Here is a 17,484-nt window from a genome sequence, read left to right on the forward strand (position 1 = left end):
GTTAACATTTTCAGCCACAACTTTTTCCATCTTGAATAGGGAATGAAAATTTCACATTATATCGACAGCCAGCAGAGAGAACAATTAACAACCTACACTGTGAATAAGAGAGATTAATTTGCCAACGTCTGGTTTTATCACTTGCATATGGAACTATATTGGACTTTTTGTGCTGCTGGCTCTCACAGGGAGTAGGCAAAACTTGTGTATCCTATCATGTTCATCACCTAGCTCAGCACCCCACTCCAGACACACTTTTAATTCCTTTAAATGCTCATTAGTTAGATCTGGAATGGAAGTTTTGCCCTCCTTGTCCTCCTTCTGAATATCGAATCATTCTAAAGGGAAATATAATCTATTTCTTTGGCAGCGCTTGCTTAGACGCTACAGGAGAAGAAACTTCACTGCATTGTCTTAAGAGCAGAGCCACATTCAAGCATCCAACATGCGTAGATTTGAGAGGTGTAAGTAAGACAAAAGACTAAATCTCATCACTGTTGTATTTCCTAATACTCAGCATAACAGATCTGCTCAATACTATTCCAGTGTGCATTATTAAGTTTATAACTCTGCACATTATATTTTACTTCAGATATTAATTTGCTTAAAAGTCCCGGAATACACATTCACCTGAGATGTGCTGGGCAATTGGGTAAATAGTTTTGTTTTTAAAATGTCCCTTAACACAGATTTACGCAATACAATCTGTTTATAAGAACTCCAACAGGCCGCTGTAGCCTACAGATAATAATGCAGTTCAAATATAGCATTCCTATTGCAGGAGCTTCTAAATCACTTATTTTAATGGCTTCAGAAAACTTCATTCCAAGACAAAGCATTCAGGTAGTGCTGAAGCTCCGATTTAAAACTGCAGCAAGAAAACATAGGCTTAATGCTGAAATCCCAGACTATCACTCAATCCCTTAATTTACTTAACTGTTCTTAAATTTTCTCCTTAGATGCCCAAAATGAAAAATGCTACGGGAGAATTATCTGTTTCATGGGGAGCAGAACAACCTTTGCCTGTGTCTTTTTAAGTGCTTGATTATCTGCAGTGTTATAGGACGTACTGTGCCAAACTTGACAGTACAACTGTTTCCACGTGGGGAGAGCCTGACAATTGCACCAAGGCTGCAGTCTAATTAAATGGTCTTTCACAATGCACAATTTGCAATGCTTCTTTTTTTCGAAAAAAGTGCAACTTAATATTTTGATTTAGAACAGTTTAATTTCTGTTTTGCAACACAACATTTGTTTTGCTGAAATTATTACCTGATGTTACCTGAGGTAAGATCTGGTTTATGTAAAAACTTTCTCATTACTGAATGAAAGCATATAAATGCCGCTACCTACTCTTTCCAGCTCCCTTCACAGCCAAAAGAACAGAGCCTTGCTTCTAGGCAAACAACAGTTATGGAAGAGATGTCCCTGGTCACCAAAAAGCTATATTTTAAATAGTCAGAGGAACAATGCTTTAGGGGTAAAGAACAGAACTTACTCTTCAGAGTCCAAACTTTGCCTATGATTTTTTTCCAAATACGCTGGCTTTGATCTAGATAAATAAGCACATGGAATAAAAAAGCTTTCCAGACCTGCTGTGAGCATATTTTCAAGGGGCTCATGCAGGTGTAGACACTTGGCTTAACAACACTAGGTAACCAAACATGTAATGCTTGGCTGTGTTATGAAAATCAGCCACAGGCAAGCGTTAAAGCATGATGGGCAAACAAATTCACTATTAGCCTAACTCAGGACGCCAGATAAAGAAATAGTTTTCTTTCAGAGGCAGCACTGAAGCGAGCTTGTGCACATTCCTTCTGAAAGTCCGACACTTCCACTGGTCTAGCCCTAAGAATTTTGGAGCACACACCTTTATCTTCTCAGGATGCCTACTTCTTGACCCAGAGGTGACTCAGTGAGAGAGAGAAAGAAAGCACTGCAGTGATTCTTCCTGAAGCACAAGGTAGTTGTAACACACGCTGAAGTCTCCATTGAGCTCTGCCAAGAAAGGCTATCAAGCCAACACATCTTCTACCTGCCGTGCCTGCTGATCCAGCCAGCCCTCCCAGAAGCTGAGTGAGCACCCTAAAGCCTCGCTCTGGCAGGGAGCTTCTGTCACTTTCCAACACCTTCTCCCTGGCAAACTTTCCAATGCTGCTACTGCTGTGCGCCAGGGTTTGTGCTAGTTAAAGCTGGCACAAACACGAGTTGAATCTAGTCCTATAAATTTAAAGAGTCAAAAGTAATTAGATTTACATGTACTGCTGAATAAATAAATTTGCTGTTCGGCTTGGGCTTTGTGCAGCAAGTTTCCATCTCACGCCAACTGTTGTGGTTAAGCTGTTAACCCCCTCCAAATCAGGGATTATAACGAACATGCTGACAAACCCTAACTTTAGTGGCACAAAAGCAGCAATAATTCTCAATATTGATTAATTTAGTTAGTTAAACCTGCAGTCTAAGCTTATAACCATTCAGTGATAAATTGAGACTGACCTGCTGGTCAAGCAGGTTTTTTGATGAAGGATAGGATCAGCTTTAGGTCTCCACAAAAATACTTGTCCATTTACCATTTTCAATTAGAGAAGGCCATGAGTAAGGGAAAGCACAACATGGCTGCTTAAGCTGGTCAATTATATTTACAGCAGCAACAGAGAGAAAGGAAGCTGGTGAGCATGGGAGAAAGCCCCCCCAATACAGGATTTTTCAGAATTTGCCATCAACTGGTAAAATAAACCTTTAAAAATGACAGCTAATCAGATTTTTTACTGATCGCTTTATCTGATATGATTTCTAACAGCATATTTCAACAATTATCTTACTCCCCTCTGTGGAAATGAATGGACCATCAATCCTCTTGAATAAAATTCCTTTTTCCGTGCAGTTGTTGTATGATGTGAATAATTATATCTACTCCTTAGTGCTTGAATAGAATCTTAACTTATCACTATTAGATGGTATCAAGCAGTAACTTTACACACTCTTTATCCGATATTACCAGCTTGCAAAGGTAACCCTTGCTTCTGAGAGAAATGCTAAGGCAATCTTGTGGTTTCTGTTTGCCTAAACATGCTGTTACTTGTGGGAAACAGAGACCAATCTATCTCAGTTCTTAAGTCCTCCCAGAATTATCATCTTTTCCTTCAGAAGAAAAAAAAAAGTGTTTCCATAGCAAGTAAGTACAAATTTGTCAATATTGATAGTGGTTTTTCACCTATTATATATTGCACGTTCTCTCAAAAGATAGAAATAAACTGCCAGCTGCTGCCAAATATACAGGAATGATATCAAGAATACATTTTCCTAGTCCACTGGGCCAAGAAAAGATTAAATCTAACTCAAGCCCTCTCATTCTCCAAGAAACATTTAACTCTTCTTATGAATGGCCGTACAGTCTTGTCATCCCACTGCACAGACTCATCTAACAATGTAAAATATAGCAAATTCATACTTTAATCTGCATTTACTCTGTTGCTTAACTAAAGATTTTATTATAATAAAATGTGGGATATGTTAAAGAAAAGCAAGGACTGTATGTTGTTTTTCTAGGCATTTACCACTAGCATTGTAATCCTGTCCTAAAAGGCAAGTTGTTCTTAGACTCTAAAGTGTAACAACAGTGCTGCTTTCTGTTTCTTCATTGGAGCAGAAGTGATAATGCTGCTTTTCCAGCGCATTTAGTGCAGATATATAGCATAATCAGGAATTGCTGACTTAATGTGATTTTGTTGCTTGTCATTAAACAAGAAATAACTCTGGTATAAAACATTTTAAAAGAAATGCCATTTGATAAAATACTGGGGGGAAGGGGGAGTACTGGGGGACTAAAATCTTCAAGTGGATTTAAAGCCTAACAAGGGTTAACACCATCCATTCAAATTATTTATAAATGTATCTAATGTGTCGGTACTTGGAACATAAAATACTTTCTGTTCTAAGTAAAATTAAAATGTTGGAACTTGGCATATTCCTGCTTTTCTTATTCTAACAAGCAATTTAAGGCTTACTATAAATGTCAAAAGGATAGGTCAGTTTTTAGTTTATATTATCCATCTTGTGCTAACATGAAATATCATAGAAATTCAGCCACTTCCCTGCATCTAGGAGAATTTGATAGTTGCGTTTGCAGAATCTTAAACCAGAGATTACCCAGAAGCTTACCGTGAAATGTCATGCTGGATTGGTGATGTGGCTGTGGTTACGAGCTCTTTGCTGCTGCCCATCAGTGCAGGAGATGTGGCCACATCCTCCCTACGTGCTGAAGCTGTCCCTGTGGAACAAAGTGAAGATATTAGAGACTAGTTAGCTTTGGACAACTATTTCATGATTCTGCATTATTGCAGAACATCAGGACTAAAAGTAGCAAGTTTTTTTGGAGTGTTTTATACACAATGAAGTAGCAATCAAAGATTTGCTATCAGTTGACAGTACCATGCATACCATTCATTTCAAGATCACCACGTGAAATCAGGTAGGTATAATAAGACATACATTATAGCCTTTGTCTTACTGTCCAAATTTGGACAGACTTGCACTATTACCATTACATACACTAAGCCACAGGATCCAGCTTTTTTCACAGATACAGCTCTCATAACCTCTTATGAAACCTTTTTGTGTCTGTGTGCATATAACTACCACTATAACAATATGTTGCTTTCAATAAAATAGAACAGCAAGTCCATTCCTTTCTTTCCCTGGAAATCCTCAAATTAAAAAATTGTTGATGTTGAAAGATGGAGCCTGGAGGTCCTGTAGTCTAACCTCCACTCAAAGCAGAACCATCAAGATCAGGTTTTCAAGGGACCTATCTGGCTAGGTTTTGAGTATGGCCACTGATGGTGAGTCAGCTTCTCTGTGCATCTTGTTCCAGTGCTTCACCACCCTCAAAGTGAAAACCATTTTCTGTAATAGCCAGCCAAAACCATAGAATCATAGAATCACAAGCTTGGAAAGGACCTACAGGATCATCTAGTCCAACCATCCTTCTATCATCATTACTACCAGCTAAGCTACTAAATAATATCTCGTAGCACCTCATCCAGATGCCTCCTGAACACCACCAGGGATGGTGACTCCACCACCTCCCTGGGCAGGCCATTTCAGTGCCTGACCAGTCTTTAAAAATACTAAAAAAATTAATTTCCTGAGTTGTAACTTGTTACAGTTTTCTCTTACTTGTTGCCGATCGGCACCTTTAAGAAAGGTCTCATTTCCTCTTATCTACAGTGTCTCACAACGTAACTGAAGAAAGCAGGAAGATCTGTGCTGGATTTTCTCCTAAGGCTGAATGCATCCACCTTTCTCAGCCCCTCCCTGTACTTCATGTGTCTGGCTTCAACAGACATGGAAAAGACTGAAGTATTCAACAATCTCCAGGCAGGGGCCAGGGGAGCAAAATCCTTCCCAGAGTAAGAGCAAAGCAAGTCCAAGACCACCTCATGAGATTGAATGTGTACAAATCTATGGGAACAGACAACAGGCATCCCATGGTCCTGAAGGAACTGGCTGATGTGGTTGCCATGCCGCTCTCCATTGTATTTGAAAAGTCATAGCTGTTACATAAAGCCCCCAGTAAGTGGATAAAGGGAAACATCACTCTCAATTTAAGAAAGGGAGAAAGGAAGACCTGGGGAACTACAGGCCAGAGAGCCTCACCTCTGTGCCTGGGAAGGTCATGGAACAGATCCCGCTGGAAAACATGTTAAACCAAATGCAAGATGAGGAGGTGATCTGAGACAGCCAGCACACCTTCACCAAGGGCAGATTGTGCCTGAACAACCTATTGGCCTTCTGCAATGGAGTGAGAGCATCAGTGGACAAAGGAAGGGCAACTGATGTCATCTTCCTGGACTTCTGCAAGGCTTTTGACATGCTCCCACACCACATCCTTATCTCTAAATTGGAGAGATATGGGTTCAGAGGGTGGACTGTTTGATGGATAAGAAATTGGTTGGACGGTTACAGCCAGAGGGTTGCAGTCAATGTCTCTATGTCCAGGTGGAGGCTGGACATGAGTGGTGTTCTCCAGGGTTCCATCTTGGGACCACTGCTCCTTAACATCCCCAGCTGGTGCTGCCTACAGATTTGCTAAAGGTGCATCCTGTACCACTGTTGAGATTGCTAATGTTAAACAGCATCAGTCCTGGCATAAACCATTGATGGACTTCACTAGCAACTGGCTGCCATCTGGACTGACCACAACCCTATGAGGATGATATTCCAGACAAATTGTCACCCATATTCTAGCCTTCATCTATCCACCTCAGAACTAAGTTTTATAGATATGATTTAGCTAGACAGGATGCATGCAGGTAGTCAGTGACAATTAGAACAGGCAAGTTAGGGATAATTGGATCGAGTAAGTAAGCCTCTGGGATTGCTTTTTAAAAATATATCCTAACTAGCAGTGACTATTCAATGTGACTTAAATAAAAAGTAAATATGGGGAAAACTACAAGTCTAAACAAAAATCAAAACCAAATCAGTATTTAGCTCTTTAAGTAATTCTGTCATGCCTAAATATCTCTCAGCTCTGTGAACAGCAAGTTTATCTACCATTCATGCATGCTGAAGCAGTGCATCAAGGTTGGAGCTCCAGCTTCAGTGCAAAATTTACAGACATCAACAAGATTATTTAAAATATTATTTTGATTTAAGAAGTATACAAATACATGCCTACAATCTAGTAAAACAACATGTTTTAATGTATATTCTCGGAAAGCTAACAAAGAGATAGGTTATTGTTGTCCTGCTACAGTGCACTGTGCTTCAACACTATGTAGTGAAAAAAGCTCACCTAATGAACAGTTAATTATCAGTAAAGAAACTGTTAGAAATATTGTGGGGATATATGTTGATTGGGTGTCCCTGGTTACTTGAGAGTGTGCCAAACCATGATAAGAAGAGTGGGTATGCGTATAAAGACTGGAAGCTTCTTGCTTAGACTTTTGGCTTCAGGACTGAATAAGAGAGATTTAGAAGTCTTTTCATGTGACAGTGGAATGAGGCAGCTGGATCTTAAGAAACTAATACTGAAGTAATAAAAACCTAGAGACCATGAGAGAATATATTCAATTCCTGGTACGAGGAAAGGCTGGCACACTGTCAACATACTACATTCAAAACAAAGTAGATGTATTTCTCTGAAAAAGAAAATATACGGACTCAGAAGTGGCCAATATAACCTCAAGGGAACTGTTGAAAGACCTACATTTGAAAATATTACCAAGGCCAGAAATGAAAAACAAGAAAAGGGGCTAAGTAATAATATATTGATGCTGTTAGACTGCGGAGATAAAACAAGGGTAGCAAGAGATCTTGAATAAGTGCATATACAAACAAAAAAATGTTTTAAAATACATCTTGAGAAAAGCAGACAAGTCTACTGAGGGAAAAGAAGCACAAAAGAGAAAGCAGGTCTATTAATATATGAAGAAGATTAAATCAATAATGATCCTAAAATGGTCAAACTACTAATAATTTTAAAATATAGTATAAAAAATAAAGAAAATGAATATTGGCAAATACTGCTATATAAAGCTGATGAAAAGAAATTATCAAGGGGAAAAAAAAGATAGAAAATCTTTAGTCTGAAGGATATATATTTCATGGCTAAACAGAATTAGTTAATGAATTTATGAAGTGACTGGTAATTATTTATGAAAAGTCGTAGAGAACTGGGGTGATGCAAATGACAGCAAATTAATTAGATTTCCAGGTGCTGGAAGACAGTATGAGACTGGAAAAGTTACAGATGACCTAGAGAACTAAGGGACACGGAAAAAGAATAGACACATTCACCTGGAAAAAGAAAGCTCGTATATGGTGAGAGTAATCTAAATTCTGATATCAATGCATAGAGAGAGCCTGGAGTAGCAACGAATAGCAAAAAATAAACTAGATATAAGCTTGCAAGGCTAGCTACCCACAAAGCAGTTACCAATGCCATCTGAATGGTAACACTAAGAATACTATTTCCTATTCTGTTAACTTGGTATAAGAATGATTTAAAGTAGGTTAAGTACACTTTTGAGAAAATTCTAATAGCTGAATATTTCTACTTGAGAAACAGAAAACTAAATCATAAAGAGTGGGGAAATACAGCAGCCTACATTTCTGAAAGTTTGAATACTAAGTATGAAGAAAAGCTGTTGAGTCTGGTTCAAGTAGAAATGGAATGAAAGTAAGCAAAGGGAAATCTAGGTTGATAATCATGAAAGAAATCTTTATGAATTGAATAATAGTAATATTCATAATGCTTAACATTTATATAGTACTTTACATCTTCAAAGCACTTCACTAATATTAACTAATTGCTCTACTCGATTGCAGGGAAGAGCCTTCCCTCTAGGGAACATGTTCCAGATCCTGAATCCCTAAGAAGCTCCATTAGAAAACCTACCAAAAACAAACACTGCAGAGGAAAATCAGCCCCTGGAAAAGTACAGATTCAGTGAGCTAAAATATTTTTTCTTCCTCTTTTCTCTTACATGCAGAAAGGAAAGCTATGCATCCTATACAATACCATGCAGATGCTGCATCCCCTAAAGTGATACAAATGGAAAAATAGTTATTTCTTTGTTTCATCGCAGAGAGATTTTAAGAAGGAGGTAAAGAGAAAGACTTTTAAAAAGTTGTACAGAAGCAAAGTGTCCAGTATTGCAGAATACAATCTAGCTTGGTTTCCCAGCCCAAAAGCAAAATTTTCCAGGGCAGAGGGAAAGAGAAACACAGATTTCTGTACTCCAGTGCTTTTTAACTAGACAAGTTGTTAGATTTTAGTACAAATTGAAATAGCTGCTGGTGACACCAATAAAAACAATTTACTGCAGAAAAGATCTAAGACTTGAGGATTGCTTCGTCTGCTTAAAGTTTTGCTGGTAGAACTAAAAAAAAGTTTGGCTACAAGACACAAACATCTAGTAAAGCAGAGGAATAAAAATTAAGGAGCAAACAGAAACAGAAGGCGAAAAGCAACACAGAAAGGATAAACACTGACTGCCCAAGCAGGGTTGGTCCAGTAAGCTTCCAGTTGGTAAAGAGAGCAGAAGTGCTGCTTTCACTCCACAAGGTGATGAGACCAGGTTAAAAATGCTCTTTTTCTCCTTACTAAATTTTTGTAGTGAGAAAGGAAAAGTGGGCTTGTCAAGAATTACACCTTCCAAACACACTGCACTCACAGTAAGTGAGCAATCCTGTGGGCAGTAAAGCCCTCCTTCATTCCAGCATGGAAATGGTTCAATGATTAGTCAGTTCACCTTCTCAAAACAAAATCTAAGAAGACAAAAGTACTGAAAAAGGACAACACCAAAATCTGGTACAAAAGCGTATGCTGCTGTGGAGAGACACTACCATGAGTTACACAGTGCTAGGAGACACTCGCTGCTCCCAGAGCTACTGGAAAATTATATTATACTGCAGTAGAGCCTAAAGACCCACAACAGACCTGGCAATACAACAAGGTGTGCTTGGAGAGCCATCCTCCCCATCCTCAAACGTTCACAATTTAAATTGACAAGACAGATCGAGGCATGAGAAAAATCACCCTCTGCAGCAATAGTGTAACATCTGACTGTCAGTAAGCTCTCAGCAGCTAGCTCCGCTGTTTTCTGACCAAATCAACGCGTGAAAGTTTGCGGCTCGCTAACATCAAGTTTCATGTCTCAGGATGTCATCTTGTTGACTTTGTACCCCTTCCCCATAGCATGGCTTAGCTGGGGCTTAGTGACTGCACTGCAGAAGAGAGACCACTTTCTACTGACGCAGTAGGCACCAACCACCGCCATCTCAGGGAGACTTCCAGGCTTGGTGGCTCCAAACTCTGATGCTACATGACAAATTACACATTTTTATGAATTCATAACAAAAACAGTAATAATATCCCCCATTTTATTTTTGCTAGATGCTACAAAGCCACTTGCGAATAAAAGAATAAACTCTAAAGCTGAAATCCCTGTTCAGCAACAGATGGTAATATCTAGGAGAAGTAAGGACAAGGAACAGCTAAGTCCAGGGCTAACTGGAATTTAGAAACTTAACATTGTGCCCTGGCAATCCCTAGAGATGAAAAAACACAGTACAAGTATGTGTGTATGCTTGTTAAAGGAGTCCAAACATGTAACAGAGGGAAGCCAATTAAAAAGGTTCTAAATACAGATGACTTCAACTTCAGTGATTAGTGCTAGGTAATTTGCCTTGTGATAAACAAGCTATTCAAATCAGTAATAGACCTGAGGTAGTTCCACAGCTTGAAAGCATTTCTCTGAACTTTATCTGGTATCACAGCAAATGACAATGTTTATAAGCTAAATTTTGCCATGCAGCTCAAAGCTAGTAATCCTGCTAAGTGTTTGCAAAAGACACCCACCATCTTCAGGCATTACGCTGACCGCTATACTCACTAAATCAGCATAGGTGTAGTTCAGTTGCTATGTGCAATAGCCAGGTGCAGCTTGTAACTTCTTCTGAGTACTAGAAAATGAAATGAATGAATGCAGGAGAACCCAGGTTGGATATTTTTTTCTCCCCCAAATCTATGGAAAATAAATTACTTTTTTGGGGCTATCCCTAGCCAAGGAACAAAACCCATCACCCAACTGTGAAAAATCTCAATTTCATCACTACAGTACTGAGAAGGAGAGGGGAGAAGGAAGAGGAAAAGAGAAGAAAAAAAAAATAATGATAGCTGAAAAAAACATAAAAGAAAACCATCAGTGAAAATTGCCCCTGAAACTTTGCAGAATTGTAACGGCTTTCTCTTGCTTAAATTGATTGGTGTAGCAATGTTATAAAATGACTATTAGGATTCATTGTGCACAACAGAAAGTGTGAAATGTCAGCAGACTATACAGCAAAAGTAATGGGTCCTGAACCCCTGTTAGTCAAAAATGATTTTGTTTCAAATTAGAAATTGATTTTTTTTGGACACAAGCCCTTTACAGGCTTCCAACTTTTGTAGCTGTGCCTTGGAAGAGATTAACCTCAGCCACTGTTTGGGTCCAGGCTGATGATACCCTTTTGAAAGTTTCTTCACAGGGACTGCTTTTTAATGTTGGTACGGTCTTAACCAATAACACAAGTTATTTGTTCCTTTGAGAACTGCACCACATTTCTTCTCATTTTGCCATTTTCTTTATTTTTATGCTGACATATACAGCAAACTGGCTGACAAGTTAAGAAAAAAAAAAAAAAGCTAGCTCATAATTGAACCAAGGATTATGTTCAAGGCTCGGCAGTGAAACATCCAAGTTGCTTTTGTGCCCAACACATTCTCTTCCTAAGAAAGAAAGCTTTCTCTGCTCCTTAAGTGAAGGCACTAAGCTACGAGCAGGATAGATTCTAGCAGCACAGACGTCCCTGTGTGGCAAAATATCAGGCTGTAATGGTGGAGCCATTACTTGGGGAGGAAAAGAATGTGAAGAAGATTACATTTCAAGAACAAGCCCCACTGCACTTATTCTCTGCTTGCTGGGAAAGGAAAAAGAATCGTTGAAGCAGCTTTTTGAGATTAAAGGGCTATTCTTTTCTCTTTTATCAGGAACACCAACCAAGAAGATCACTTGTTATTTACAAGGTTTTCTATGTTTTTACTTTTAATGTAGCTAGCTTCTGTTGGGTTGTTTTAAGCAACTTGCAATCTTTTCCCTCTAATTGTGCATTTTGGTAATCTGCTCTTCAGCATATATACAATATCTAAACACCATCAGCACAATCATGGCCCTGCAATACAGTATGCTTTCCCTTACCTTTCCTCGACTTACTGCCTTCCCTCTTGGCCTGCATCGGAAGGGTTCGTCTATCTTCCACATTTGCAACAAAACCGGCCATCTTCTTCCCTGAACTGCTCCCACCACTGCTCTGTGATGTTCTGGAGGCTTTGCTCGTTGGCGGTGTCTTGGGATAATAATCTTCACGTTTTGACACTGGTACACTAGGAAGAAAGAAAGGTGACATGACTATATGATATCGACCTCTTTAACACTGCACAACTCTTCAGCACCTCATTCCCCAGAAGCATAACCGTCATGGCGCTGGTTGAGCTCCTGCTCAATCCATTTACAATTTCTGAAGGCAGAATGCCTAAGGATTGAAGGGTTGGGTTACCAACTACTTTAACTTCCATGGGAGTCATTGGTTATCAGCAGCTGGCAGCAGTCTGACAATTCTGTTTGGAGTTTTGAGGTATTTGTGATATTCCCAAAAGCATTAGCTCTTGGATTTTCTGAGTGTTTAGAACAGGACAAGTGGGATGAAGATACAGAAAGGATTTTACTCAACATGATTGAGCAACGTTGAAAGAAAAAATTAGTAAAAAATGCTCACTTTACTAGGAAAAAGGGGAAATAGTGAAGAATCAGAGAGGAGAAAACTGGAATCATGGTTTGCTAAAGGGATGCTAAAGGGACCTGGATAGGCTGGAGAAGTGGGCCCACGAGAACCTAATGAGGTTTAACAAGGCCAAATGCAGGGTGCTGCACTTGGGCCAGGGCAATCCCAGGTATTTATACAGACTGGGGGAAGAACTCCTTGAGACCAGCCCTGCAGAGAGGGACTTGGGGGTCCTGGTGGACGAGAAGCTGGACGTGAGCCAGCAGTGAGCACCTGCAGCCCAGAAGGCCAACTATGTTCTGGGCTGCATTAAAAGAGGAGTGGTCAGCAGGGAGAGGGAGGTGGTGGTCCCCCTCTACTCGGCTCTTGTGAGGCCCCATCTGCAGTACTGCGTCCAGGCCTGGGGGCCCCAGCCCCGAGGAACAAATTCAGAGGAGGGCCACCAAGATGATCAGAGGGCTGGAGCAGCTCTCCTATGAAGAAAGGTTGAGGGAACTGGGCTTGTTTAGTTTGGAGAAGAGAAGGCTCCGGGGGCCTTCCAGTACTTGAAGGGAGCGTATAAACAGGAGGGGGAACGATTGTTCATGAGGGTGGATAGTGATAGGATGAGGGGGAATGGTTTTAAACTGAGACAGGGGAGATGTAGGTTAGATATTAGGAGGAAGTTTTTCACTCAGAGGGTGGTGATGCACTGGCACAGGTTGCCCAGAGAGGTTGTGGATGCCCCATCCCTGGAGGCATTCAAGGCCAGGCTGGACGTGGCTCTGGGCAGCCTGCTCTAGTGGTTGGCAACCCTGCACTCAGCAGAGGGGTTGAAAGCTGATGATCTTTGAGGTTCTTTTCAACCTAGGCCATTCTATGATTCTATGATTCTATGAAGCCAATGATACATTGCTTAAAGGAAAAGAAAAGGATGAGAGACAAAAAGTTGTGAGCTAAAAGAAGAGAGGTAATTCTGAGCAGTACAGCAAATGTAGAACAAAGTGTAGGGAGAGGACCTGGTACAGCAACTGCAACAGCTTGGGTAGTAAGTCAGAAAAGAGAAAGGTAGCCAGAAAAAGCAATGAACAGCATGTTCCAGGAAGGTCTCCTGCACAAGATTTTAAGCATTCCACAAACAGAGCCAGGATGCAAATTTGATGACATAGAGTAAGCATGATTTCAGTCCCTGTAGACACACACAATCACAAAACATTTGGGGAAGACAGGTCATTGAGACCGTCTTTCTCTAAGTAAAGGCAACAGACTGCTTTCAAATTCTGCTCTGAGGAAAAAGACTACTGCTTTAAATAAGGATTCCCAACATTTATACGTCATTACACTCATGACTGTTATGCAGTTAAAGAAAGCAATTAAAACTATTTTTAAAACCTTTGGATTATCCACAGGAAGGAATACAGTTCATCCCAAGATTAAACCACTCCGTTTGCAAGCATGGGACTGACATACAGCTTTCCTAAGTTAGCAGATTATACAAATCTTTTCCCTGTTTAAGTACCAATTTTGCACAGATAACTCAAAGACTGCTACCAAGTTTGCATTATTTGGGATACAGTTTTATAAGGATGATTCACAAGTATCTTTTACATAAGAGCTTACATTACTGAAGTTAGTCTATATCCAAGGGGGAAAAAAAAAGGCAGATATCCAGTGTTCCCATCAGAAAATGATAGCTAAATAAAAAGTTTCAAATCAATGTGCTGTAAAAGTCACTGTTTAATAGGGTCCACTGCGCCTGTTTGACAATTAGTATTTCCCCTGTATTATTAATGCAGAACATTATATAATGGCTCATGACCCATAATAACTGGCTGAAGTGTTGGATAAAACTTCTCCAAATAACCTCCATTTTCTTTAGGGTTTCAAGCTGCATGGTGACTTAATAACATTGCAGAGTGTTTTTAAAATTAAAGGTAGACTAATTTCGTATCTTATTTGAATTCTATGAAATTATTAATCAACAAATTCCTGCAACCCAGAGTATAGCCAGAGGTGGGTTTGGACCCTAATAACCATTTAAGGAGGCTTAAAGGTGTAATCATTGGCCAGATTTCTCTGATCATACAGGACTTAGCACTTTATTTGTCTGTTCCTTAATGATTAACACTTTAAAAACGTGAGTGATTGTCTTCACGAAGACAGCGACCCTTGTTGTGTAGAGAAGGAAGCAATTACTCTGCTAGTTCACTACTATACATCTTACATGGTGTGGTCACTTCAAAGTACCAGGTTCTGGTTTAAATAATGTTATGTCAGAGGGAATTCAAACAGAAGCACGTGCCAAGAGGAAGCTGCAGATGCTAATTTATAAGGAAATAACAAAAGCAAACAGATTTGCATTTATAGCTCACTAAACAATGAATTAGAGCTCAGTTCTTCATAATTTAATCAAAGAAGGCTGACAATAAAGTTTTGTTCAAGTAAGGAAGCAGAGTCAAAACTTGAAATGACAAACAATCTGGGAAATGTCATTCCAAGGAGGAAAACGGATAACATAGAGAGATGCAGAGAAAGTCAACAATTAACAACACATAAAAATGAAAAAAGTGTAAGGAAGAAAGCTATTTCAAAGAAATAATCAGTAAACTGAATAGGTGACTGGTTAGTAGGCCTTCCATATTATTTGATGAATTGCCATAGCATTTCCCAAGACTACACAACAGAGAAGCCCGTCTAAATGAAGACCTTCCTAACCTACTTAACCTACGTACTAAGGCAGGAGTTGTAACGTAGCATCATCAGAAAAGAAGAGAGTCTCAGCATTACTGCCTCCTTATGAATATTGAAGTACATCACCAACAAAGGAGAACACACCTTGAACATTTTTCCATTTTGTCTGTGCCTCATATCGCGATATCCCTGCTGAGCGTGAATGGCAAATTTTAAATGTCATTCAGGACCTATTGAATACTGCTAGTATTTGCATTCCTTAAAAAGTAGAAAAACATTAACCTTTTGTTTTATTGAATTAAAATGCCATGGAAATGCTGATGTAGTCTTCAGAGACTGAAATACTTTTACAAAGAAGAATAGCTGTCATTTATTAGACACAAAGAACAATTACTTGATAGGATGCTTTCTGACAAAAAGCAGATTGGTATTCTCATCATAGAAAAGGCATTGTAAAAAAACCCAGCACAGACCTCTGAGACTTGAATAATTTAAAGCTGCATTTGGTGCAATTTGAATTTTTCTTTAGGGAGGCAAAGTTAAATACCTTTAATTTGTTCTAATTATTTCAAATTTGCAAGTTAATTATGGCTGATCATTAAATAACAAAAAGGACTATCGTCTCCATAGAGTTTTACCTCCTACCCTCTGCATTACTTAAGCTAGATTTTAGTATGCATGAATTAACTTTCTAAATAATCACACGGTTTGACTAAATGGCTCAGTAAAATGAGCTCTGATCCTCAGAATAAGCATTAATGGACATTAGAAAGGCTATTGGGACCCATGTTACTTACATTATAAGTATTTTTAATGGGGTCTTATTTACTAATCTTTATGTACTGTTCAAGTTAGGGCACCATATAGATACATTATTCTGCTTTAATAGAGGAAAGTCAGTTCTTCAAGACACTAAAACAAATGTCCATTTAGAGCCAACTAAATTAATTTTTAAATTAATGCAGGAAAACTCTGATAGAATTTAACTTGTTTTAGCTGCTCATCTTAATGAATCAATCCAACATAATGGTAGCCTTGGTCTGCAGATGGAATTTTACAGATCCATTGAATTGCTAGGCAACTGAAGCAGCTAAGACTTTTGCCACAGAGCAGTATTAACCATCAAAATGTGTACACCCAAGAGGTTTAATCTCTTCCCTACCCTGTAGCTAGTGATCATCTGACAGGTTCCCATTCATCGAATTTGGATTCTCACCTTTCACTGAACTCTGATCTTTCCATGCATTTTTCACTGCTCATCAGTGGTATCCAGAGAACACAACTATGTTATAACTACTCAGAAAACCAAAATGCAAGACAATTCATGCCTCCAGTATATATGTTCAACAGATGGCTGCCTTAATGGTACTCTGCTGCTCCCTGTTGAGACAAGGGCTTGACAGTTTAACCATTATCAAACTAACAGATTGCTATGGTAAGTCAGCTCCAAAAGCAAACATGTTGGAATATTATTTTCCTGTTCTGCAATGTCTGCTTTAAAAATAAAATAATTAACAGTTCATGTGTGCAATCTGCTGCAATTATATCAGGCCAAGAGTGCATAACACTTAATGATGCAAAACTGGTGACAAGTAGACAAATCCAAGCAATACATTTTTGTAGCTGGAACCTGTATTGCCATTTCAGATGCAGTTGGACAAGTAGTCTGAAAATTATTTTTTCCTTCCTACCCCATCCCTTTGGTTGAGTTTTCAGCCAGATCAGCCTCCTAAGTCAGCTCAGCATAAAGCAACAGTATCACAAGTGCTGGGACAAATGAGGTGACAGGCGACAGTACATGATGGGATCTTCGTTTTCAGCAAGGGTCTGGATTTAGATCAGTTTAAATCACGTTACCATAGCACAGCTTTGAAAACAACCGGTTCCTAAGTGGGACTTTTTCGCAAGCTGGTTGTTTTCATGGCAATTAAAAAATACTTGTTGATAGAAAAGTAGGTCTGTACAGTTTAGATGAGTGGCCCTTAGAAGAAACATCAGTGGTCTTCTGTCTAATCACAACTTATTCAGTCTTCTTAGGTTTACCATATAACTCTACTCCACATAAGCTCCCACTTCCAGAACATCCAAGTGCCTCATATTTCTGAAGTGTTTTGTTGTTGTTGTTGCTTTCACAATGTCAGGTAGGGTGGGATGCGATTACCCTCATTCACAAAGCAAAGGAGGCAAGAAATAGATGTGATAAGGAAGATAGGACCCTGGATGTTAATCAGGTCTGCTGAGGAAGAAGAGAACTGGAGACAACTTTCAAACACTAAGAAAATCAGACACCTGAAATTAGTGTCTTAATTAGTGAAATTAAGCAGATATATACTCTGTGTATATCTGCTTAAAGCTAGCCATGAGGAAAATCCTGACAAGAGGTAGCACTTACGGCCCTCAGAGCATCTCCATCTGCAACACGAAATACTTTTCTGTGAGAACACGTCCTGCCCCTTTCTTGAAGCAGAACTGGGGAGAAACACG

At 39.3% G+C, this 17,484-nt stretch overlaps 1 protein-coding gene across 7 annotated transcripts in view; it reads right to left on the bottom strand.

Moving 5' to 3' along the window:
* The window catches only part of KIAA1328 (KIAA1328 ortholog), a 179,740-nt gene that overhangs the window by 23,378 nt on the left and 138,878 nt on the right, over positions 1-17,484 (bottom strand). For all 7 annotated transcript variants that reach the window (XM_021379504.1, XM_021379500.1, XM_021379499.1 and 4 more), the window contains 2 exons: positions 11,748-11,932; positions 4,162-4,270 (listed from right to left, as the gene is read on the bottom strand). In XM_021379504.1, coding sequence (XP_021235179.1) covers positions 4,162-4,270; positions 11,748-11,932 — 294 coding nt within the window. The remainder of the gene's footprint in view (positions 1-4,161; positions 4,271-11,747; positions 11,933-17,484) is intronic.

This window comes from Numida meleagris, chromosome Z (genome assembly GCF_002078875.1).
Source record: "Numida meleagris isolate 19003 breed g44 Domestic line chromosome Z, NumMel1.0, whole genome shotgun sequence".
In the NCBI taxonomy this organism is placed as follows: Eukaryota; Metazoa; Chordata; class Aves; order Galliformes; family Numididae; genus Numida; species Numida meleagris.